The sequence below is a fragment of the Prionailurus viverrinus genome, chromosome B1 (genome assembly GCF_022837055.1).
Source record: "Prionailurus viverrinus isolate Anna chromosome B1, UM_Priviv_1.0, whole genome shotgun sequence".
In the NCBI taxonomy this organism is placed as follows: domain Eukaryota; kingdom Metazoa; phylum Chordata; class Mammalia; order Carnivora; family Felidae; genus Prionailurus; species Prionailurus viverrinus.
Genome location: NC_062564.1, coordinates 300337 through 327013, shown reverse-complemented (window position 1 = coordinate 327013; position 26677 = coordinate 300337). Strand labels below are relative to the sequence as shown.

Genomic DNA, 26677 nt, shown 5'->3' with positions numbered 1-26677 from the left:
GAAACTGCAGTAGATACACACTTGTGGCCAAGAGGTCTGTATTCAAATTATCATGTAACACACATGATGAAAGTAACGAAAGTTACAAATTCCATCTAGTATTCAGAAATGCTACAAAAAAATATCAGTTAGAGCAGACAGCTATATTAGAATATGTGGAAGCTCTCCTGGATACAAGGTTAATAAACAAAAAGATGGATAGATATATGGAAGGATGGATGAATGAACAGATGTGACCGACTCACCCACAGAGACCAGATGACTAATGTTTTCCAGCGTCACATCTCTGTACAGCATTCTCTGGGATGTGTCCATCAGGGCCCACTCTTCCTGGGTAAAGTCTACAGCTACATCTTTGTAGGTCACAGATTCCTAAAATATCAGATATTGTTTCAGTAGGGCCAGGCTGAACAATCCCTAGGGGGCAGCTGTCACATGATAGTGATAGCAGATGGGGGAGCTGTATGTATAGAAAACTGACTCCATTTGTGGTTCAAATCAAATGTTCTACTGTGCCGATCTGCCTCCTGCCCTTCAGACACATTCAAACAGAAATACACACACAATTACTTTATCATAAAGGAATGTCAATAGGAAATAACCTGGAAATTTTCCAGTAAGCTGGCAATTTTGATGTCCTGGGTGGCGATTATAACCTAGGTTAAATAGTAAATAGTGAGAAGCACCTGGCTGGCTCAGTTGGAAGAGCATGTGACTCTTGGCCTCAGGGTTATGAGTTTGCGTCCCATGCTCACTGTAGAGATTACTAAAAAAAGAAAAAAATATATTTGTATGTGTGTATATACATATATACACACATGCAGATATACATACACACACACCCACCTATATATATATATATATGTACTGGGAGTTCCAATGAGGTAATGTGCAGATGCTTCTTTTACAGCAAACACTTCATACGTACAAATGTAGGTATATAAACAATAAAGGTAGACACCTATGAAGCAATGCCCAGCATTCTGCAGGATGAACAACTCTCATGCAGAACTTGAGGTCAGCAAGTCGCACCTCTCATGTTACAAACTCACTTGTTCTTTATAAGGTATCAGGGCAGACAGGTCCTGCGGTCCGGTTAGGGGCTCCTGAGATGGCTCGTCCAAAGGATGGCCCCACAGTGATCTCTCCTGCAGTGAGCTCTCCATTCTTAACAACAATGATGACTGCATCAATAGTCCGTATGGTAATCCTGTTTTTTCTGTTGAAAGGCAATAGAATCCTCTCGATTACTTGTAGCCTCTCCAATCCTTCTAAAATTGCAACAGGATTCTAAATTTGACTCTAGTTTTACCCACATTCTGCCAAATACAGTTAATTTTTTGAAAAATACTCCCTAGGCACTGTTTTCAGATTTCCAATTTTAAAAAGTTTAATTATAACGAGGGAAAATGGGTGAAAAGGGATAAGGGTAGTAAAGAGGATTTAGTCATCTTTGGAAGTTTCCAGATTAGTCAAGTGTATGTTACCAAACCTTTAGTAAGCTTAAAACTGAGGGGAAAAGAAATGATGGCTGATTTCCTCTCTCACACAAAAGTTTCCTGTACTCTCTGGAAAACTGCAGAGCTGACCTGCTCAAAGGCCCGCCTCCTCAGTGGAGCGTAAACTGCTGGTCTTGCTCATCTCTAGCACCTGTCACCACGTGCCAAGGTCACTGCAGCCACTACCATGGCCCACGGGTAAATCACCCCCCAACCAAGCCCATACACTGCATGAGGAAGGAAAACTCTGCATATTTCTTTTCTGCAAGGACATCCTTAAGGAGCGCGAGATGCACTGGTGTAAATGCTGGAAAGGAGACTTCTTCCTGATCCATCCCTGACCAACAAAAAGTATCCGCGCGTCCTGGCAACAATGAACTAGAACCCAGACCCTTGAAAACTGCCTGGATGCACTTAGAAGACTTGGGCCAAGAGAAGCCTTCCCAGCCACAGGCAACAGAGGCATCATTCAGGAGAAGGATCGCATATCCACCCACCTGCAGTTGCATCATCAAGGGTTCGGCCACCACGTCTCTTCCTCCGGATTTCCACTCACAGAGAGTGCAAACCGTATGCAGGAAAAGCTGGGCAAGGGGAGAGAAGCCAAGAGACTCCAGTCTTACCCACAATTCCCAGACCCCTTGGTCATGAATCCCTGATGTGCCTGCATGCAACCCCCCAGCTCCCCCTACAAGAACACGCCACATGCCCTGAGACAATTGTGGGAGCTCTCACTTCTGCTTGGATCAGAAGTGACAAGGCTTTGGCTACCGCTGCTCGTCAATAAGATAGGAATATTCTTTTTTATTTTCATACGAGGGAATGAAAATCATTATTTCTAAGTTAACTGCCAACTTTTTCATAGGGATATTTAATTCCCTCCCTGAACCCCAAACCTAAAAGTGCCCGACTTAGAAAATGTACAAGGCAGAGGTTTTGTTTTATGAGGGAATATATTTGTTCAATCTGACATTGTAGTAAAGTTGTAACTGGAATATTGTCGTATATTAGTCATCACCACAAATGACACCCCAGCATTTCATAAATCGTATATTTAAACATATTGGTAAAGACTGAATTCTTACCAAAATTTTGTTTGCACTTAAATGTATTTCACGGAAAAATGATATTGTATCACAAACAAAAGTAGACATAACTCACCTCCTTACACCTGGAGTCCAAAAAATAAGGAAGACAAATTCAAAGTTTAATAATAGGACTCTCTGCTTGGAAACTTAAGAACATTCACTTAACTAATCCTCAGAATAGATCCTGCTGTTTTCAGTACAGTCACTGTTATGGACCGGATGGCAGTGTCCCCTCCAGCCTCACCCAAGTCCGTATGTCAAAGCCCTAATTCCCCATGTGATGGTACCTGGAGGTGGGGCGTTTTGAGAGGTAATTAGGTTTAGATGAGGTCTTGAGAGGAGGTCCCCGATGAAGGGACTGGAGTAATTCTTAGAGGAACACACCACAGCTCTCTCTCTCTACCAAGTTAGGACCCAGTGAGAAGGCAGGCACATCAAGGATACTGAATCTGCTGACACCTTGGTCTTGGGAGTTCCCAGGCTCCAGAACTGTGAAAAACAAATGTCGGTTGTTTAAGCCACCGATGTGTGGTATTTTATTATTGCAGCCCAGAATGACATGGACACATGACACAGTTTCAGGAAACTTTAGCAAGATGAGGAAAGTACATGGCGAAGGAATGATACAGCTAGGATTTCAGTTGCGTTCTGTTTCCCAAACTCAGATTTCTAAACATGGTCCTCTTAAGTGGTATAGCCCCCTGCCAGGTCTTACCAGGAATGCCCTGTCAGATGAAGAACCGGAGATCCCTCCAGCAATCAGAGCCTCTCCCTTCCCAGCTCATCCACTGACACCACTTAAAGTCTATCAGCCCCTAATTCCATCCCTTTTACTGCCCACCTCAATCCCCATGCACTCTTTTCTGCATGCATGCATGACCAAAAAAAAAAAAAAAAAAAAAAGGAACTTTATTCCAACTGCATACACGGGACCTATCCCAATGCCTGGTTACATGGCTCGTGCTCAATAACATCTGAGACCAAAAAAAAGCATATTTTGTTAGTTCTGCCTTCTTACCTCCCTTATACGTCCATTTCTTCCACCCACTTACCGACCAACACCCTGTGACAGACAACAGTCATGGATTTCTCAAAATCTAAAAATTCGTATAAATAGTTTTCTTCACCCCAACAACTAATGTTCTGACATTGCCTGGGTGTCCAAGGATTCAGTTCATTCTGACACCATCTTCCTGGAGTCAGCATCAGATCCCACAAGTTCAAAGTCTTAGCCCCATGAGACTTCCTCTACTTCAGATGCCAACCATAAATGTAGTGCCCAGACTGCCCACATTTTCTGCCGAGAGCATTGTGGATTCAAGGGTTCCCACAATCCCTCAAATTAGGCTTGGCATGTTCTAGAATGACTCCTAGAATTTAGGAAAACACTTTACTCAGTTTTACTGGTTTATTACAAGGATGAACAGTCAGATGAAGAGGTACACGGGGTGAGGTCCAGAAGGGTCCCCAGGGCAGGATCCATCAGTCCCCATGGAGGTGGGCAGGATTACCCTCCAGCAGATGGAAGCTCTCACCAGCCTGGAGATTGGTCTCCAGTGTTCAAGAGTGTTTCTAGAGCTCAACCTCCAGCAACCACTCCCCTCTCCAGAGGCTGCTGGGTGGGGCTAATATCACTTACAAGCACAAATTTCATTCCTAACACTCTCCAGCTTAACTTCTCCCCTGCTTTCTCACTGGCCTTGCAAGTAGGACCTTTAGACCTGCCATCATCTTCAGAAATCCACTAGCCTGCCTCCCCGTCCAGTCCACCCAACTCACCTGACTGTAGTTTGCTCTCAGCCCCTGGGACACAAATGGTTTGGCTTCTCTCAGCAATTTTACACAAGTTCTGTTAGCAGGGGAGGGGGGAAAGTCTCTAATAGTGCTCCTGCCTACCTCCATGGGGAGTCCTAAGGCTTTGCTCAAATAAGTTTTTAGGAACCTGACTAAAACATCTGTATTTTCTACAAGTTTTCCTAAAAGCTATATCCTTTGAGATTCTGTACACAAAGTTTTCTTGTTTTTTAAAAATTTCTTTAAATGGTCTCTTCTAAATGAGCCCTTAAATAACGCAGGATCTGACCACGTGTCCTTTTTACTCTCTAATAGAGCTCCACTCTCTGTGTGGCACAAGCCTGGTCCACAGTCTCCTACCGCAGACACTCCTTTCTGATGAGCAGAAGCCCTCACTGCCTCAAGGATGGTGCAGTGTGACGAGGCTGGCAAGACAGGAACGTGTCAGAGAACCAGGGAAACGAGAACCTGATTACCTTAAATTCCCGCTGTAAAAATTATGCTCCCTTTTGAGAGTTACTATAGGTTCACTTTTATATTTGATACAAACACATTAAGAAGAAAAAAGGGACAAACTGTTCTTTTGGGAACCAAATGCCTGTGCCTGACATGAAAATACATTGCCTGAGTTTTCTTCACAAGTAATTTATTCTTTTATATATGAAGACAGATCCTAAGACATATATACTGTTTCGTATTATTCAAAAATAGTTGAAACACATCCTATGTATGGGAAAATGAACATTGAAGGTATAATTTATTCATGGAACCTATCCTATTTTGTGCGTGTAGAGCATGGCAGTCGGTAGGATGTCAACTAAACCTGACTTGGAGAAGAGGAAGGGTCTGCTCTAGGATTTCATTTGCTTGCCTGGAGATGAAGAGGAGGGGGCTGCTGAAGGTGGTGGCCTGGGCCCAGAAGAATATAGAACCTCTTCTCCTCCAGGTCTTAACTACAGGCAGGCACACTTTGTTGTATTGTGCTTTACAGATACTGCTTTTTACGAAGGTGTGTGGCAACGCCATGTTGATCGGTGCCATTTTTCCAAGGGCAATTGCTCACATTATCTCTGTGTCACATTTTGGGAATTCTCACAATATTTAAAACATTTTCATTATCATATTTGTTACTGTGGTCTGTGCTCAGTGATCTTTGATGTTACTATTGCAATTGTTTTGGGGTGCCACGAGCTGTGCCCATAGGTGTGGGCTACCTTAATCAGTAAGTGTTGCGTGTATTGTGACTGCTCCACCCACCAGCTGTCCCCCTCCTCCTCTCCTTGGGCCTCTTTGCCATGAGACAGCCGTACACCGGCCTCCTAAGTGTTCAAGGTCTGTCACGTTAAATCAAGAGCTAGAAATGAATGAGCTTCGTGAGAAAGGCACGCTGAAAGCAGAGACAGGCCGAAAGCTAGGTGTCTTGTGCCAAAAGGTCAGCCGAGCTGTGAATGCAAAGGAAGAGTCCTTGAAGGAAATTAAAAGTGCAAGTCCAGTGGACACACGGGTGATAAGAATGTGAGGTGAGGGGAGCCTGGGTGGCTCAGTCGGTGAAGCGTCCGACTTCGGCTCAGGTCACGGTCTCACGGTTCACAGGATCCGGCCCCGTGTCGGGCTCTGTGCCGACAGCTCAGAGTCTGGAGCCTGCTTAGGATTTTGTGTGTGTGTCTCTCTCTCTGCCCCTCCTCTGCTCGTGCTCTGTCTCTATCTCAAAAATAAATACACATTAAAAAAAAGGAAGTGAACTGAAACAGACCTATTGTAGATATGGAGAAGGTTTGTGTGGTCTGTATAGAAGGTCACCATTCCCTTAAGCCAAAGCCCAATCCAGAGCAAGGCCCTGACTCTCTTCAGTTAATTCTCTGAAGGATGAGGGAGGTGAAGAAACTTCAGAAAAACATCTGATGCGAGCAGAGGATGGTTGGTGGGATAAGGAAAAGCAGTCGTCTCCATAACATAAAACTGCAAGGTGAGGCAGTGAGTGCTGATACAGAAGCTGCAGCCAGTTATCCAGAGGATCTGGCTGAGACAATTCATGCTGGTGGCTGCACCGACCAACAGCTTTTAAGTTGGAAAATCTACTGGAAGCCTTCTGTCGGAAGAAGATGCCATCCAGGACTTTCATAGCCAGAGAAAAGTCAGTGGCTGGCTTCAAACTGCAAAGGACAGACTGACTCTCTTGTTAGGAGCTAAGGCGGCTGGTGACTAAGTTGAAGCCAACGCCCATGTACCATCCTGAAAATCCTGGGGCCCTTAAGAATTATACTAAGTCTACCCTGGCTGAACTCCATCAACAGACAACAAAGGCTGGATGATAGCGCATCTCATTACAATGTGGTTTGCTGAGTATTTTAAGCCCACTGTTGAGACCTACTGCTCAGAAAAAAATCCTTTCCAAAATGTCACTGCTCATTGACAATGCACCTGGTCACCCAAGAGCTCTGATGGAAATGGACACGAAGATTACTGTAGTTTTCATGCCTGCTAACACGACATCCATTCTGCAGAATGGCAGGGGCACTGGGGTCAGACATATGGATTCAAGACCCAGAATGTTGATAAATTATACAGGAATAAAAACTTACAAAGATCTCTATAAGAAAAAAAATCCAAAAACAGATAGAAGAGTTTCCCCTCTTTAACTTGTAGGCACACTTTTTTTTTTTTTTAATGTGTATTTATTTGTGAAAGAGAGAGAAAGAGAGAGGGTGGGCAGGGAGAGAGGGAGACACAGAATTGGAAGAGGCTCCAGGCTCTGAGCGGTCAGCACACAGCCCAACATGGGGTTTGAACCCACAGATGTGAGATCATGACCTGAGCTGAAGTCAGACACTTAACTGACTTAGCCACCCAGCCAACTGGGCCCTGAGGCACAGTTGTAAATATGGCATAGTTGAATAAATCCTGAAGATATTTGTTGTTAGAAAACAAAAGTTGTTTTAAAAACATGTGTTCAGAGAATGTGGTTCTGAGAAAGTAGAGAAATGATAGTGGCAATCATTCATGAGGAGATCAGAGGAAGAGTCATACAGAGAAAAACAGACAAGTGCAAATGCCCGAGGTGGGACAAGCCAAACAGGACTGTGAATTAGCAAGTGGGTGTTGGCACTGGGATAGAGAGTCATAGTAACACCCCTTGGGTGACAGGTAAAAGGTAAGTTTTAATATTTATTAAGTATCATTTGTTTTGTGCTGTTTTCATCACTGGCAAAAAGTATTAGAATCAGCTTGTTTAATTTTTAGGAAACAAAAGACAATATGGAAGCTTGTTTTGAAAGGAAAATGGATAGAAGCATTAATATACAATTACTGAGACAGAGCTCCTTATATGCCTGGTTGGCATTTATCCCAATACAATGATCCCTGAGGCAGAGTGGAGAAGGCAGGCACTAATCTTAAAGTTAAAAGACTGAGATACTTAATTTGGGTCTGATAGTTGGCTTCCTAGTGCTGGTTCCTTCTATCCCTTTTATTATCATTATTATTATTATTATTAATATTACTATTTAATGGTTTGTTTATTTTGAGAGAGAGAGAGTGGGACCTGGGTAAGGGCAGAGACAGAATCCAAAGCAGGCTCCAGGGTCCAAGCTGTCAGCACAGAGCCCAACATGGGGCTCATACTCACGAACCAGGAGATCTTGACCTGAGCTAAAGTGGCATGCTCAATTGACTGAGCCACCCAGGAGCCCGTGGTTCCTTCTGCCCTTTAACTTAGCAGTGCAAGATAATTAGTGTTTATCAGACAGAACATGAGGAGCGTTCAATCTGGAAAACAATAAGAGAATATCAAATACCTAGGCTCTGCCCTGTTGATATATAATTCCCAAAGATTCCCCAGGATATCCTAGTTCTTATGTTGCAATGTTTTATTCATCTTTGATACGTACAGGGCTTCTAATGGAAAAGGCAAGCTTCCTTGATGGAAGCTCAATATGACTGAGAGACAGCTGCTATGTCCAGGTGTCAGGAAGAGGCAGAGTGGCTCAAGGTTTCAATACAGGAGTGGTGGGTCATTTGAAGTTCTGATTTTTGTCTCAGTTATGCAGTCGAGTGTTAACATTCAGTCACAGGACAATGGTCATTCAGGTGAGAGAGGAGATGCTATCTTCAACCTATCAGGTTCAGTCATCCTTTTGAGTCTTTACAGATCACCAATGTGATCTGTCATGTGTTGAGTCAGCTGACATCACTCATCATTGTTCTCCATGCCATTAAAGCCTCAATAATCCCCAGGCCTGACCAGCTACTACATTTCAGCAAACGCTACCAGTGGTTTGTGTGTGTATGCTCTGTAGCCATGTGTTCAGAGCTCTTTCTTCAGAGAGTTTTGATAACATGCAGATTCACACATGAAAAAGCCAATGCAGAAGTCAAAATTCACATAGTTATGTGAAATAATTTTTTAAAAAGGTTGTAACATTTATTTTTGAGAGACAGAGTGAGAGTGGGGGAGGAGCAGAGAGAGAGGGAGACAGAATTGGAAGCAGGCTCCAGGCTCTGAGCTGTCAGCAGAGCCCGTTGCCGGACTTGAACTTGTGAACCACGAGATCATGACCTGATCCAAAGTCACACACTCAACCAACTGAGCTACCCAGGTGCCCCGTGAAATAATTTGTAACCTTAATGAAAAGTGGTTTAAGAATATTTCCATTATAATAAACAATACTTATTCATGTAGGGTGGAATTTTCTCCTGGAAAAAAAAGGACACAAGATAACAGAGACTCAAAGACACTGTGTATACAGTTTGCTTTACTCAAGATACCTACCTTATGGGCTCAGCTTCTCATAGGGATATGTGTTCCACATAGACGCAAGAAAACTCACTCCATGTAATGTGGAGACTCTCAAGTACATATGTAAACACCTAAACATTGAAGATTTGACGGAGAAGGTGGTCTGCAGGCTGGATGGGTCACAGACAGAATTCTATCACTGGACTCCTAGGTAAGCAGAGAGGGATAAAGAAAAGCAAACAGAGAGTCCAACTGTCAAGGCCACTTAGCCACCAATGGTGTAAAGTCCTGGCTGCTTAATCAGAGTCCACTTCCCAGCAGGTCTGAGTGGAGTAAGCTGAGCTCAGGGGAATGGAGATTTGGAGACTTGGAGGAGCACTGGGTCCCCTTTTTTAAGGAACTCCATAGTGGTTACTGTTCTGTTACCTAAAAGAAATATATCTTCCAAATTCTGAATTGAGTTCAAATACTAATATTAAATCAACTTAAAATTGTTTTGAGGAAGAGGGCACCTGGGTGGCTCAGTTGGTTAAGCATCTGACTTCGGGTCAGGTCATGATCTCATGTTTCCTGAGGTTAAGCCCCACGTTGGGCTCTCTGATGTCAGCATGGAGCCTGCTTCGCATCCTGTCTGTCTTTCTCTCTGTCCCTCCCCTGTGGCTCACTCTCAAAAATAAACATTAAAACAATTAAAAAAAAAGTTTTAAGAAAGCCAGAAGAGTGTCTTCTCTTGTAAATAATCTTTGAGAAGTTATGCAGCATGAGTGGTTGGAATCAGGTATTGCCAAATTCCAACCAGGATCACATTTTCCAAAGGAAATATAAAAAAGAGATGTTAACGCTTTTATGTTAAGCTTTCATGTTAAAGTTTATGAAGTGTACATTGGGACATGTGGGGGGCTCAGTGGTTTGAGCATCCAAGTCCTGATTTCTTGGCTCAGATCATGATCTCACAGTTCATGATGAGTTCGAGACCCACATTGGGTTCTGTGCTGACATAGCAGAGCCTGCGTGGGATTCTGTTTCCCTCTCTCTGCTCATGCTCTCTCTCAAATAAATAAATAAAAACTTTAAAAAGGTATAAATGAAGCTACTGAAATTTGAAAATCTAATTTCCTTACTGATTTTTAATGCTTATGGTGTGAAACCTAGTAATAGGAAACCTCCCTAAAATGGAGTGGCAGATGTGGCAGGGAAAACTTTCACACCCGAGAACACACAGTCAATTGCAGGCCCAACAGGAAGAGGGACTGGACCCTTTGGGGACTTGGCCTTGCACGTGGATACTACTCAACAAGTCCAGCAGGATGAAGAGACATTTTCCTCAGCCCCCAGAACAACAGTTCAGCCAGTGAGAAGCCACCACACTTCAAACTCTGTTTACTCCAATGGACTTTTTGTTCACAGCAACCTTCCCAAATTACCCTTTTTCTCCTTAAAAAAGCAAGCCTCCCCTTGGTTCCCATGCTTCCCTACAGTTTTTCTAAAGCCTGTTTGTCCAGGATTGCAATTCTCTTTTATTCATTCCCAAATAACCCCATCAGTTGCTGCTAAAATAACAGGCAGTTCTACTTTTTTTTTTTTTTTTTTTTTTTTTTTTAAGACAGAGGGAGAAAGAGAGCGACAGAGGGAGAAAGAGAGAAAGAGAGCGAGCATTCGCTCTCGCGCAGGGGAGGGTAGAGGGGCACAGGGAGAGAGAGAATCCAAGCAATCTCCACGCTCATCGTGGAGCCTGATCTGGGGCTAAATCCCATGACCCTAGTAGCATCAAGGCCTGAGCTGAAATCCAGGGGTCTGACACTCACTGACTGAGCCACCCAGGTGCCCCGTGACAGTTTTGTTTTTAAGGTTAACAATGGCAAACAAGAAACATCCCTCAGATATCCAATGTCCTCACATACTGAAAAATTGCTTTTTCATTAATTGAAAGCAAAATACGCTTCCTAAATGGTACCAATTATACAAGCCTCATTCATTATCCCAACGACTTAAAACATTAAAATAAAAACCGTGATTAGAATATCTATACACCTCGGGGCGCCTGGGTGGTTCAGAGGCTTGAGCATCAGACTCTTGACTTTGACTTAGGTCATCATCCCAGGGTCTGGCATCCAGAGCTGCATAGTTGGGCGCTGGATGTGCAGCCTCCTTGGGATTCTGTCCCTCCCTCTGCCCCTCCCCCGCTTGCACTCTCTAAATACAACAAAAAGAAAAGAATATCGCATACTTCTCAAAAAAAAAATCTTCAGATAATTCTGGAAGTCGCCCAAGAAAACGTGAAGCTGCAATACAACGAAGACTTAACGACCCAAGGCGATTCCCGGTGGCAACCACGCTTCTCCCCAAGTCCAGTACACTCAGCCTCCCGCTGAGCATCCTCTGCTCTGGGCCACGTCCAGCCTATCCCGCCGGATCTCCGCCACTAGCATAGACCCTGCCTGCCCTGCTCGGTCCATTATCCCGCGCCAAGTGAGGCCGCCGCGGCCGCCGAGGTCCCGCGAGACCCGCGCTCGCAGCCCGGTGTGTCCAGCCAACAGGGGATACACACACACTTGTCACCCTAACGGGGACACATCGGCGCGTTCAGTGCAAGAGGCTCCAGGGCTCGGAGTCTCACCTGGAACTGCTCGAAACAGTCATGGCAGTTAGGGAAATACCAGCCAGCTCCCTCGGACTGGAAACACCCCCAAACCGAGAGGAGCAACCCACCTACTGGCGCGTGGGATGGGAGGGGCGGGTCCGGAGGGTTGGGCGGAGCGGGGGATGACCCCTCCCCAACAGCCCGGACGTTCCTCGCCTTCCAAGACCCCGCCCCAATGGGGCCACGTCCAGCACTGGCCTCGCCCCTCAGATGACGTGCCTTTCCCGCTCTTCGCACACCTTCCCTAAGCCCCGCCCCATGCTGGACACGTTTTACGCTGGCCCGGCCCCTTGGCAAACGCTTCTTCCCCGCTCTTTCTCCCTAGGCCCCGCCCCACGCTGGCTACGTCCTACACCCGCCGCCCAGTTCCCCTACGGTACCCTCCCTGCTTACCTTCCCTGCGACCCGCCCAACGCTGGCCACGTTGGTGGCCGGCGTCTCCCGGCTGCTGACGCCCCGTCCCCGCTCAACTTCACAAGGCCGCGCCCCACGCTGGACAGGTCCTAGACACGCCCCGCCCCTCCGCTGACGCCCGGGTTCCTCTAACCCTCCCTTAGGCCCCTCCTCGCTCTGCCCACCTCTTGCATTGGCTCCGCCCCTCCGCTTAGGTCCCCTTCTGGGCTCTGTTCAACCTCCTTAGTCCCCGCCTCACGCTGCTCACGTCCTCGCCGGCCCTACCCCTCGGCTTTTGTCCCGTTCCCGCTCACCCTCCCTTATGCCCCGCCCCACGTTCGTCACGTCCTACAGCAGCCCCGCCCCTCAGTGGACGTCTCCGTCCCCTCCCTCTGCTCACCTCCTTAGGCCCTGTCCCGCGCTAGCCACGCCCCAAGATGGCCCCTTCCTTTAGCTGACGCCCATCCTTGTCTTTGCCCACCTTCCTAAGTCACGCCCCACGCTGGTTACGCCCTGACCGGCCCGCCCCTCCGCTGACGTCTCCTCCTGGTCTCTGCTCACCCTCCCTAGTCCCCGCCCACGCCATGTCCTCCCTCCGACCAGGGTTCTTGCTCTTCACGTTCCACCCACGCCCTGCTACCCCCGGGGCCGCCGCCTCCGCCCCTGGCCCTGATATTGGACTGACCCCATTCCTCTCCCAGAACCACCTCCGAGCCATTCTCATCCTCCTGCAGTGAAGCCCTGCCGTCGCCAGGCCTTCCATTCGCGGTCACCTTGTGGGCGAGGCCCCTGGGCCCCGGGCTGGGGGAGGGGACCACCCCGTTGTGTGACACCTCGTGCTGTTCTGTCCCCAAACCTGTTCCCCCGGCCGTACCTGCCAGAGTGTGCCTACCTTCCCGATATCCCACTGGAAAGTGAGCTGCTAGGACGTAGACGGCATCCGTTCCGTCGCCGAGTGCCGAGTGGGCGGCGACTTGAGGGAAGAAAGCCCGGGAGGGAGACGCCGGGCGACCGCGAAGGGAGAGTGAGTAAAATGAGCAGCCTAGAGGATGCCACGTGGGGGGTCCTGTGCACTGGGGGAAACGGTCCTAGTGGACGGGAGTGCCCGGGCTCGACCCAGCGGGAACAGCGGAGGGCTGGCAGAGGGGCGGGGGGTGGGGGGTGGGGGGTGGGTAGCAGGGGGCACATCCCAAATGCATTCCCTTTTAACCGTATTGTGTGAGGGTCATGCTAGAGGTCTCCGTGCTTTCCCAGCCTTCGTGACATTTTGAAAATATTGTTGGGTCCTAAGCAATTTTACAGCAATTTCATGTGCACTCCGTGAGGATATTGATCATTTGTTATATTAACAGAACTAGTCTAACAGCTCCCATCGTTCTTGTCATCTTTTGACTGAGCTGGCTGTGAGCTAAGGTTTCCAACTGTATTTTCAAGTTCCCTGTGTCCTTTTTGTACAAATGTTCAGGGATGGTACAAGTTGTTCCCGGCCCCTCCCCGCCCCCCAGGACTTATAAAATTTATTGTCGTTTTTCAGTGTGCGCATCACCTTCTCAGCGCCTTCTAGTCCTGCAGCAGCCTTTCCAGGCAGGCCTAGAAAGCTTCCCTTGAGATTCCCATTTGGGGCAGTGGCATTTCCCGTGCTCCTGAAGTAACCTAGGAAGTTCTGGATAGGAATTCAGTAGCATAGACACCATCTCCAACCTTTCCAGGCAGACACTAGTGGCTCTTGGGTCCTCATGGCCACTTAGAATATTTCCAGAGTCAGGCAGAGCATAGGTGAAGTTCGCGGGGGTCCACGGTAACCACAGAAAGGGGTTCCTGGCATGACTTAGACTTTTTTCTTTTTTTTTTTTTCCGGTGGCTCTGAAGGGTCAAAATGCCCTGGCTGCTGTTTTCCCTGTTCCCGTGGCCCACTGGAAAAAGAAGCTGAAATACAGGATGTAGGTTGTCTAATGGACCTGGAACGACGGAGTAAGTGAAAGGGAGTGAGTGAATATCCTATTTTGGTATTCAGTTTTTGCTATGGTACTATACATACAATATCCATTTTTTTCTTCAGATGTGTTTTACATATGGTACGACTGCAGTGAGCTTGTTTCAGTATTTTTAGAATGGAAATACAAATATGAAATTTATGAGGCTTCTTTTCAAGAAGTAATATCTATGAAGTGTGTACTATGTGTGAGATATGATAGACCAATAGGCCAACAGTCAGGACAAAGTTTTTATGTTACACATAATGTGTCATGTGTCGTGGAAACCTTATTAGATAATATTTATACCTTATTTAGCATCATTCATTAGAAACAGTTACTTAGGGGCAGCAAGAACTCACTTTCATAGAGCTCGTGGTTTTTGTCATCACTAGGTCAAGTGATGCATGGAAACTATCAAACTTAATGTAAAAAAAGTACTCATGGGTTTTATTTCCTTATGATGTGGTTTCCAAATGGCACATTATATGTTTACTACAAGTTTTGTTTATATCAAGAAGGATGTTTTAGAATGATGATCATACTTATTTCTTATGTAATCCAACTCATATCCTAGTGAGAGGGAAAGCCGGTAACAGCAGATAATAAAAAAAGGGCCAGCTCAATGTCTGAGCCTGGATAGTCCCCTTGTATGCTTTTGGCTTCTGCAGTCTTGCTTGTCTCTTGCATCAGCCAGCAGCCAGGAATCAGAAGCTTGACTATACTAGTCCCGTCCAGTCTGGAAGCAGATATGTCTAAAAGATCAGTAGGACCCAAGCCGGGTACTCAGCCTTTGGAGGTGGTACCACTGGGCCAGCACCGGTGTGAAATAAACAGTCTCCTCTGATTCCCTGAGTGCATGTCACTTGTCTCTTCCTGGGTGGCGAGTATTTGCTGTAACATTTTTGGTGCATTGGCCAGGAAGCCGACAGCCATACTGGCCCCTTCAGTCACCATTGTGGGAAGCCAGCGGAGAGGCCACTCATCGTGGACCCCTGTGATGGAAAGGAAGGCACACTGCTGGGGATTTCACTGGACCCCAACCCCTGCCGGGCCTGACAATAGTTGGCCATCACTTCGCTTGAATGGAATCCTGGAGGTATCAGAAAATTCTGCCAGGATGGGACATGGATTGGGTAAATGTCCCCAGGGACCCAGGACCACATTCAGCCCCGCCCTAGAGGCAGAGGGGGAGCTTGATCACCTCCCAGGCCACACACTTGCCACATAGGACAGGGAAGTCCTGGGTGTAAGTCTGCGATCTGTCTGAAGGTATGTGTGAGTGCCTGTGCTCCACGGTCTCAACTACGGAGCCTGAGTGGGTCCTACACTGCAATTCCATGATGACCTCATACGACTCAAGGCAGAATCAGGTCCGCAGAGGCCTGATCCGAGTCAGGGGTTTATATTGACCTGCCTGCCAATGCTAAGAAGTGTCTAAATCCCCGTGAGGGGAGCGGCCAGGTAGATGAAGCAACCTCTTCCCTCGTGTATGTCCTGTGACACCATACATTGGGAGTTACCCATCTAGGATACCAGGACAGATGGGGAGAAAATTTCAAAACCAACTGTTTTGGAGTGTATGATTAAGAATTTGTTTTCTTATCATTTTACTTGATTTATTTTTTAAATTTACATCCAAATTAGTATATAGTGCAACAATGATTTTAGGAGTAGATTCCTTAATGCCCCTTACCCATTTAGCTCATTCCCCTTCCCACAACCCCTCCAGTAACCCTCTGTTTGCTCTCTCTTTTTAAAAGTCTCTTATGTTTTGTGTCCCTCCCTGTTTTTATGTTATTTTTGCTTCCCTTTTCTTATGTTCATCTTGTTTTGTATCTTAAAGTTCTCATGAGTGAAGTCATATATATGTGTTTCTCTGACTAATTTCGCTTAGCATAACACCCTCTAGTTCCATCCATGTAGTAGCAAATGGCAAGATTTCATTCTTTTTGATTGCTGAGTAATACTTCATTGTATATATATACCACATCTTCTTTGTCCATTCATCCATCAATGGACATTTGGGCTCTTTCCATACTTTTGCTATTGTCGATAGTGCTGCTATAAACATTGGGGTGCATGTGCCCCTTCGAAACAGCATACCTGTATCCCTTGGATAAATACCTAGTAGTGCAATTGCTAGGTCATAGGGTAGTTCTATTTTTAATTTTTTGAGGAACCTCCATACTGTTTTCCAGAGTGGCTGCACCAGTTTGCATTCCTACCAGCAGTGCAAAAGAGATCCTCTTTCTCCGCATCCTCACCAACATCTGTTGTTGCCTGAGTTGTTAATGTTAGTCATTCTGACAGGTGTAAGGTGGTATCTCCTTGTGGTTTTGATTTGTATTTCCCTGATGATGAGTGATGTTGAGCATTTTTCATGTGTCAGTTGGCCATTTGGATGTCTTCTTTGGAGAAATGTCTATTCATGTCTTTTGCCCATTTCTTCCCGGATTATTTGTTTTTTTGGGTGTTGAGTTTGATAAGTTCTTTATAGATTTTGGATACTAACCCTTTATCTGATATGTCGTTTGCAAATATCTTCTCCCATTCCATTGGTTGCCTTTTAGTTTTGCTGATTGTTTCCTTCACTGTGCAGAAGACTTTTATTTTGATGAGGTCCCAATAGTTCACTTTTCCTTTTGTTTCCCTTGCCTTTGGAGACATGTTGAGTAAGAAGTTGCTGCAGCCAAGGTCAAAGAGATTTTTTTGCCTGCTTTCTCCTTGAGGATTTTGATGGCTTCCTGTCTTACGTTTAGGTCTTTCATCCATTTTGAGTTTATTTTTGTGTATGGTGTAAGAAAGTGGTCCAGGTTCATTCTTCTGCATGTCGCTGTCCAGTTTTCCCTTCACCACTTGCTGAAGAGACTGTCTTTATTCCATTGGCTATTCTTTCCTGCTTTGTCAAAGATTAGTTGGCTATATATTTATGGGTCCATTTCAGGGTTCTCTATTCTGTTCCATTGATCTGAGTGTCTGTTTTTGTGCCAGTGGCTAAGAATTTTTAAAAGGTGGGGAACACCTGAGTGGCTCAGTCAGTTAAGCATCCGACTTCGGCTCAGGTCATGATGTCACGGTTCATGAATTCGAGCCCTGCATCGGGCTTTGTGCTGACAGCTCAGAGCCTGGAGCCTGCTTCAGATTCTGTCTCTTCCTTTCTCTTTGCTCTTCCCCTGCTTGTGCTCTCTTTCTCTCTCTCTCTCTCAAAAATGAACATGAAAAAAAAAAAAAGAATTTTTAAAAGGGATTTTCAGGGGACTATGGGGTCAGATTGACCCCTGGGAATTATGCACCTTCTCTGAATTAGAATGGCCTACGTTTGGTGTAGGCTGGCCTGCTGAGGACACCCTAGATGTCCCCACAGTCCGAGCTGTTTTTAAAGTAATTACTGGAGACCCCGGCCACCTGGATCAATTCTCATACATTGATCAGTGGTTGGAAATAGCCTAAGCCCAAGGAGGGTCCAGTTCTGCCTTAATAGTAATGGACAATGTAAAGTCTTGTGGCACAGCCTAAGAAGACCTCACAGCAGAAAAAACCACCCCCATCCTCCAAAAAAATTCAGAAGAAGTCCTTCCATTTCCACCACCAAATGCCCCAAGCGGCCCATCAATGGAGGGAGGGGACCCTTACCTGCCTGACAGTCCACCCCTGTCAGTCACACCTTCGCTAGCAGCCAGTCTGCCCTAACCAGGGACACTTGAACCGGTAGGAAGGTGCCTTAGATCTGCAGCTCAAGGTACAAGGCCCTCAAGGTCAGTGCAGATGCCATTGTGGGAGACTAGGGGTCTCCAGAGAATAGGCCCCAGTGGGACCTTACAAGAGGGGGATTGGTTTTCTACTGCCAACTGTTCTCCACTACTGACCTCCTCAACTGGAAACACCACACCCGCCCTACTCTGCGCAGCTGCAGGCAATGATATATCTCTTAGAATCCATATTCCAGACTCACCGCCCTGCCTGGGTCGATTGTACGCAGCTTCTGTTCACCCTTTTCAATGCAGAAGAGCACTGATGAATTCTCACCAAAGTCAGAAAATGTATACAGACTCAGGCACCAGATGGGCAACTAGACATTGATGCTTGGACACGGGAGCCTATATGCCCAAAGAGGAGCCCCGCTAGGACCCCAACACAGGAGCGGGAAGGGCCAGGTTAGAAAGATACCAACTCCCCTTCCTCCAAGGGGTAAAAAAAGCAGGGGCCAAAAAGCCACCGATATTGCAAAGGTATCTGAAGTCCTACAAAAGCCAGAAGAGAGCCCAGGTGACTTCTATGAAAGATTATGTGAAGCCTTTAGAGTTTACACTCCATTCGACCCAGAAGCCCTGGAAAACCAGCACATGGGCAATGCTGCCTTTGTGGGACACACCCAAAGTGACATTAGACAGAAGCTCCAAAAATTGGAAGAATTCACTGGACAGAACGTGATGAAACTATTGGAAATCGCCAACAAGGTTTTTGTAAATTGGAATTGAGCTGCCAGAAAGGAGACAGACTGAAGAATGAAACAAAAGGCAGTTCTCCTGGCTGGGGCCTTGGAGCGACTGTCCCCTCCAGAAGGGCCCCCATGGAAACCACGTGGGATTCAAGAACAAAAAAGAAGGGTTCCAGGACAGGATCAGTGTTCCTACTGCAAAGAATTTAGACACTGGAAAAAATGAGTGCCCCAATCTCCAAATGAGAAAACCAAAAACTTCTGCTCCACCCAACTGCTACCAACCAGAACCACCTGAGGCTGACCTGATAGGACTGGCAGGTGTGGACTCTGATTAGGAAAGACTGGGCTCTATCCAACTGGGCCCTCATGAGCCCACGGTCAAAATGAAGGTAGGGGGCCAGGCAATAGACTTAATAGTCAACACTGGGGCCGAACACTCTGTGGTGACACACAAGGTGGCACCTCTATCAGGTCGAGAAGTCATCATTGCAGGAGCCACTGGGATGCAAACCCAAAGGCCATTTTGTGTTCCCAGACAATGCCAGCTGGTGGGGCTTACCAAGTAGTTAATGAATTCCTATATTTACCTGACTGCTCGGACTCACTGTTAGGTAGAGACCTCCTAGCCAAGCTGGGTGCAGAAATAGCCTTCACTTCGGATGGACAGATAAAATTGCGCCTAAATAAAAAGGCCCAACCCATGATTTTGTCCCTGACAATACCACGGGAAGAGGAATGGAGATTATATACTTCCCCTCCCGGTGAGCCAACTGTGGTCCCCAAGCTAGAAGCTGAATTCCCTTCAGCTTGGGCAGAAGGAAACCCCCCTGGTCTGGGAAAAAACCACCCCCCAATATTAATTGACCTAAAGCCTGGGGCTCAACCTGTTAAAATATGCCAATATATGGTCCCATGAGAGGCATGCCTGGGGATCCAGATACACTTGGACAGACTACTCAAATGGGGACTTCTAAAACGATGCAAGTCCCCATGGAATACTCCTTGCTGCCTGTGAAAAACCCTGGGACAGATGATTACTGCCCTTACAGGACCTAAGAGCCATTAATGAAGCAGTCATCATGCAGCATTCAGCATTGCCTAACCTATACACTCTACTAGGACTCATACTCTCTGAAGCAAGATGGTTCACATGTCTGGATTTAAAGGATGCCTTCTTCTGTCTCCAGCTAGTGCCTAATAGCCAACCCTTATTTGCCTTTGAATGGGAAAACCCTACCACAGGGGCCAGACTGCCGCAAGAACAATTCACTTGGACAATTCACTTGGACCAGACTGCCGCAAGAATTCAAAAATTCACCAACCTTATTCAATGAGGTGCTGGCATCTGACTTAGCCAGTTTTCTGGGACAGGACCTAAGATGTGTCCTTCTCCAATATGTGGATGATTTCCTGCTGGCCAGTCCCATGCAGACCCAATGCTGGGAGGGAACCAGAGCCCTACTCAGGCTACTAGCAGAGGTGGGATACTGGGTGTCAAAGAAAGAGGCACAGATTTGCCAAGGAAGTTAAATACTGGGCTTCAGAATTACCCAAGACAAACAGATGCTGGGAGCCAAAGGGAAACTGGCAGTTTGTGCCATTTCAGTTTCCACTACCCACCGGCAGATCTGAGAGTTTCTGGGAGTAGCAGGATTCTGACAGATATGGATCGCAGCGTTCTTGGAGTTGGCCACACCTCTTTATAAGGCACTAAAGGAGGAAGAAAGGGCACCCCTTTTCTGGGGTGCTAACCGAGAAAAGGCATTTGAAACCATAAAGACAAAACTCACAGAGGCACTGGCCTTGGGACTCCCAGATGTATCATGAGATTTCAACCTGTTCATACATGAGAGCAATGGGGTGGCCCTGGAGGTTCTTACCCAGGAATTTGGACCTTGGCAAAGACCAGTGGCATACCTTTTAAAGCAATTTGACTCAGTTGCGGCAGGATGGCCCCCTGAGGGCCCTGGCAATCACCACACTTTTAATCAAGGAAGCAGACAAACTCACGTTGGGGCAAAACCTAAACATTAGGGTTCCCCCATTCTGTTATTACCTTGATGGATGCCAGAGGGCAACACTGGCTAACTCATGCTCAGATGACACAATATCAGGACTACTATGTGAAAACCCATGAATAAGATTGGAAGGCATAAAAACCCTAAATCCTACTGCTTTCTTGCCTGCAGGGGTGTGGCCCCCAGAGCATGATTGTGTAGGGGTACTTGATGAAGTCTGTTCTAGTCTGACCTATCAGACAAGCCCTTACAAAATCCAGACCTCATGCTGTACACTGATAGCAGCAGCTTCATGAATGATGGCAAGAGATATGCTGGTTATGCAGTAGTCTCTGATTTTGATGTCATAGAAGCAAAGGTCCTTCCACATGCATGGTCAGCCCAAAGAGCAGAACTGTGGGCCCTAATGAGAGCGCTAGAACTCAGTAAAGACAAAAGAGCCAACATATACACTGACTCGTGCTTTGCCTTCACCACTGTACATATACATGGGGCTCTATATAAGGAGAGAGGACTTTTGACTGCAGGGGGAAAAGAAAAAATCGAGAAGAAATCCTAAAACTATTAAGGGCAGTCTGGGAACTGAGGGGGGTAACAGTCATCCACTGCAAGGGGCACCAAAGAGGAAAAGACTCAGTGTTGGAAGGTAACCGATGGGCAGACACCGCAGCTAAACAAACAGCAGAACAAACAACATCCTCAAAAATCATGCTGGCTCTGGAACTGCCAACTTCCCCAAGGTACACAACCCAAGAAACAAAATGGGCACAACAGGAAAAGGGAAGCAGACAAAAGAAGGATGGTGGGTACTTCCAGATCAAAGAGTCTATATACTGGAACAGCTAGCCCACCAGGTGATTCTCCCAACAGCATGAGCTCACCCACCTAGGAAAAACTGCCCTTGAAACCTTAGTAAGTTGTTACTATGTAATTGCTTGGTTCCCATCCCTCTGTGCCTTGATCTTTTAATGCTGCCTCCTCTGTGCTCAAAATAATGCCAAATAAGGCGCCCTTGGCCCATGGGGATCTAAATACTATGGTTAGGCACCTTTCGAAGATTTGGAGGTAGGCTTTACCAAAGTAAGACCCAGTGGAGGATACAAATTTCTTCTGGTATTCATCTGCACGTTTTTTGGCTAGGTTGAGGCCTACCCCACACACACCAAAAAGGCAAGAGAAGTAACTAAGGCTCTGCCAAGGGATATCATCCCCAGACATGGAATGCCATTAACCATAGACTCAGACAGTGGCCTGGCTTTTGTGGCTGAGGTGGTGCAAAAAGTAGTCAAAACCGTAGGCATCCAATGGAACTTACACGCAGCCTACCAACCCCAGAGTTCAGGGAAGGTGGAACCTATGAACTGGACCCTTAAGTCAGCCATGGCAAAACTATGTCAGGAAACTAACTTGTCCTGGCCAGATATACTACCCCTACCTCTTCTCCAAGTATGCTGCACACCTCAGACAAAAATAGGATTATCCCCATTTGAGATCCTATATGGAAGGTCCCCTCCACTAGTCAAATTCAGGGGAGACCTGACACAGCTAGGGAATTTGGAAATACAAAAACAACTACAAGGATTAGGGAAAACTATATTTGAGATACATAGATGGGTGACAGGATACCCATTTCTCTAGGAATAATTGTACACCCCCACAAACCTGGGATCAGGTTCGGATAAAAGATTGGAAAAAGGAACCACTCAAACCTACCTGGAAGGGACCCTATTTAGTTGTGCTAACCACACCCAGCCCTCAAGGTTGCAGGACTAACCATCTGGATCCACCATTCTCAAGTAAAGGCAGGCCATCTGTCACCTGACAACCACTTGGAATGGAAAGTAACTGCTAACCAGAATAATCCTCTACAGATCACCCTTAAGAAAAGAGCAGATGATACGCAGCCTGCAGCCAACACGTAAGAACTCTGTAACCAGAAGCTTGAGGAAATCACCAAATGACTTAAATGAACTATAGCAAATTGTTCTCGAATTTCAATGTCATCCCCTACCTATTTCTCTTTCCATACTTGTTATACTCTTTGCTGTATGGCTTACCCAAGTTTCTTCTGCAGATTTGCATCTCAGTCACAAACTCTTGTTAGCCTCCTTCTACTTACTAATGTCAGGATCTCTTATGCTCCTTAGATTTATATGATCTGAGTTGTGATTGACGTCCTTCACTGCATGTTGTTCTCTGTCTTTATTACCTGTCTCCTACCCCAGGATGGAATTGCCCTATCTCCTGTCCTTGTTGCACATATTCCTGTTCCTAACCTTCTCAAAAGGAGTCTTCTCACTCACGCCATGCAAATGCATGATTTATCATTTCCCCCTTGTCCCTCAAGGCCTGAGGAGCCACTCTGTGCTCCCCACCGCTGGACCCCATCTACTGTCTTCATGAGGGACAAACTTATGTTACAGGTGCACAAGGTTGCACTGCCTGCTACCCCATTCGGCCTCCTAAAGAGACCATTCCTCCCTCTGTGCCCTTCCTGACTCTTGCTCCAACCCCTCCCCTTGTACCAATTCCTTCCCCTGCTCCTCTGGTCCACATAGGTAAAACAACACTACCACCATGCCCCTGTGCCAGCCACCGTGTACACCTGCATGCTGAAAAGATGTTTCGATACCAGGAGAGTCACTCCTTGTACCAGAAATGGGACAACTTATTGGACAGGAAAAATGAAAATAAAACCTTATTGGGGGACCTGCCCTGATGTTCCTCATGCCTGTTGTGTCACTTCTGACCTAACCCTTCAACCTCTGGCGTAACATAAATCAGGTAGACCACCTGTCTTAGATCCCTGTCTGGACCAAGTGTTAAATGCAATCCATCACCTCCTCAATGATATCAATCTCAGCCTGGCCAGAGCCTGCTGGCTCTGCTTGTCCACAGGACACCCGCTATGCAGCTACTCTGATAACACAGGCAACTGTAAGTGTTACCTGTTAACTGAAGATCCAGACCCCCACATGGTGAGACCTGTACTAACTGGAGTCTAACTGTCCCAAATGGCTCCCAGGTGCCTGGCAAACACAATGGGAACAGAGTCAGTTGGCAATCTGACCATTGGCCAGTGCAATCAAACTCTTGACAGTCAGGAACTCACTCATTTTCCCACAACCCATCCCTGGTGTCAACCCCTCCCAGGGCTTCTCTTTGTATGTGGGACAGATGCCTACCTATGTCTACTGGTCGATTGGGTGGGCATCTGTACATGGCCTTCCTCACTCCTCAGAAAAACATTTTTCCCAACAATCGGTCTCTTATAGTACCCTTGGCAGCATATACTCAATCAAAAAGAGCCATTCAAGTCATCCCCCTGCTGATTGCTTTAGGAATAACGGCAGGGATGGGCACTGGAATAGGAGAAATAGTCTCCTCAACCACTTATTGTCATAAATTATCTAAGGACCTAACAGATGACATAGAATGGATTATCAAATCTCGGGTGGTTTTACAAGACCAAATAAACTCCCTAGCAGCGGTAGTCTTGAAGAACAGAAGAGGGCTGGACCTGCTAACTGCCGAAAGGGGAGGATTATGTCTCTTCCTAAATGAAGAATGTTGCTTCTGTGTCAACCAATCAGGGGTAGTTGGAGATACGGTCCAGCAGCTACGGGAGTGAATCAACAAACGGAGGCAGGAATTAGCAGACTCATGGAACTCTTGGAGCAACATATGGAATTAGGCATCCTGGCTCCTCACTTTAGCTGGTCTTCTCCTAATGCTTTTCATAGCCCTCCTGTTTGATCCTTGTATTCTTAATATGCTAACCAGGTTTGTTTCCTCTCGCCTAGAAGCTGTCAAACTCCAGATGATGGTTTAGTTGGACCATTCTAGCTGTCACTACTCTCCTTCAGATGGCAAAGAATCCTAGCTGTCACATTCCTCTCTTCGACATCCCTGCCCAGCAGGAAGAAGCCAGAATGGTCTTCGCTCCTCCTCCTGTGGCAGCAAAGGGTTTCCTGCCCCCACAAAATGATTTTCTCTAAGTCTGCTACAGCAGCTTGAGAATCAAGAGGCGGGAATGAGAAGGAAAGCTGGTAAGAGCATATTCAAAAAAAAAAAAATGGCCAGCTAGATGTCTTGCATGCTTTTGTCTTCCAGGAACCAGAATCTTCACTATCCTAGTCCCGCCCAACCCGGAAGCACATATCTATAAAGGATCAGTAAAACATGAGCTGGGTGCTCAGCTTTTGAAGGTGACTCGGTGGGGCCAGCACTGGTGCAAAAGTCTTTTCTGATTCCCCGAGTGCACGCTGCTTGTCTCTTCCTGGGTGCCGAGTGTTTGCTGTAACACTAGGAGCGAAATTCATTTTACTTCTCTCTTATAAAAATATTAGATTACTATTTGTATGTGTTGATTTTTCCAAAATGCTGAAAATAGAAATTCACTAAATAGGATAGGGCATGAAAATTCATCTGAAAACAATCTGTCATTCAGAGACAATTCTTATTTTGGTTCATATAAATGTGTTCATGCATGTGTTTTCCAGGGAAGCTGGACTTAGGATCCATTTCTGCCTGTCTCCAAAGCCCTGCCTATACCAAACATCAGGCCACAGCCCTGTCTCCATGCTGACTGCCTTTCTGCACTTCCTGCCAGCCACCCTCATGTCTGGACTTCTGGGTTTGTGTTATCTGGGGCTGTTGATGGACCACGAGGAGGTCCTTGGGTATCCTCTCTGTTTCCCAGCTACTAGAGGATGACTTGCGACAGCATCCCAGATTCTGGCACATACTTAGAAAATTCTGCACAGGCACCAGCAGGTAGACACCAATGTGGAAATGAATTCTTTCCAACCCAATGGCCAAGAAAGATTTTTTTTTTAATTTTTAATGTTCATTTTTGAGCGTGAGAGACAGAGCATGAGTGTGGAAGGGGCACAGAGAGAGAGACAGAATCCGAAGCAGGTCCAGGCTCTGAGCTGTCAGCACAGAGCCTGATGTGGGGCTTGAACCCACAAACCACAAGATCATGACCTGAGCCAAAGTCAGATGCTTAATGGACTGAGCCACCCAGGTGCCCCAAATAAAGAAAGAATTCTTAAGACATTTTTGGTACAAAAAAAAAGTGGTTTTATTAAAGCACAGGAACAGGACCCGTGGGCAGAAAGCATTGCACTGAGATTATGAAGACTGACTACTAGAAGGTTTTCCATTCTATAGAGGGGAGGGTGACCTTAGGGCTCCAGGAAATTGAGTCTATAGGTTCCTTGAGGTCTATTATTATTTTTTTAAAGATAAAAACTTTTTTTAACGTTTATTTATTTTTGAGACAGAGCATGAATGGGGAAGGGCAGAGAGAGAGGGAGACACAGAATCGGAAGCAGGCTCCAGGCTCTGAGCCATCAGCCCAGAGCCTGACATGGGGCTCGAACTCACGGACTGTGAGATCGTGACCTGAGCTGAAGTCGGCCGCTTAACCGACTGAGCCACCCAGGCGCCCCTTGAGGTCTATTATTAACATGGTGTTTTTCTTGTAAATCATTAAGACAGTTACAATCTGGCTGCCTGGGTGGCTCAGTTGGTTGAGCGTCTGGCTCTTGATTTTGGCTCACGTCATGGTGCCAGGGTCATGAGATGGAGCCATGTGTCAGGATCCTGGCTGAGTGTAGAGCCTGCTTAAGATTCTGTCTCTCTCTGCCCCTCTGCCTTGCTCACACTGTCTCTTAAAAAAAAAAAAAAAAAAAAAAAAAAAGGACAGTTACAAACTCTAGTGGTTTCATGTCCAGCATGACTGTAATTTATGTGACTTGATCTGGGGTCTGGGAAGGAATTCTTGAGATGTTTCTGGTGCAAGAAAAAGGTGTTTTTATTAAAGCACAAGGACGACTCTTGGGCAGAAAGAGCTGCACTGGGGTTGTGATTGGTTATATGCTTTTAAGTGGAGGAATGTACAAATCAGTTTCCAAAGGGATATTCACACGTTAAAGATGACATAGGATCCAGGAGCCCTGGCTATTATTGTCAAGATAAGGTGTTTTTTTTGCCTCTAGCAAAGCATTAAGATTGGAAGTTCCTGGAGGAATGTCATACTCTGCAGATCTCAAGTATTTGTCAATGGGCTGCAAGTTATAAGGAGA

General features: G+C 46.2%; 1 protein-coding gene and 1 long non-coding RNA gene across 18 annotated transcripts in view; one reads left to right on the top strand and one right to left on the bottom strand.

Moving 5' to 3' along the window:
- The window catches only part of LOC125163248 (zinc finger protein 501-like), a 49651-nt gene that overhangs the window by 3805 nt on the left and 19169 nt on the right, over positions 1-26677 (bottom strand). For 2 of the 17 annotated variants that reach the window (XM_047854765.1, XM_047854766.1), the window contains exons 2-3: positions 1053-1219; positions 246-372 (exon numbers count right to left, since the gene is read on the bottom strand). In XM_047854765.1, coding sequence (XP_047710721.1) covers positions 246-372; positions 1053-1190 — 265 coding nt within the window. In that variant the 5' untranslated portion in view covers positions 1191-1219. Of the gene's footprint in view, positions 1-245; positions 373-602; positions 719-1052; positions 1220-1996; positions 7894-8922; positions 8934-9149; positions 9324-11343; positions 11466-12150; positions 12295-12335; positions 12443-13024; positions 13101-26677 lie in introns of those variants that run through there. The other 15 variants (XM_047854757.1, XM_047854753.1, XM_047854755.1 and 12 more) reach the window with 15 other exon arrangements.
- On the top strand, positions 13037-25486 carry LOC125163250 (uncharacterized). Its single transcript, XR_007151358.1, has 3 exons — positions 13037-13174; positions 14020-14121; positions 25088-25486. It is a non-coding gene; the product is annotated as an uncharacterized LOC125163250 (long non-coding RNA).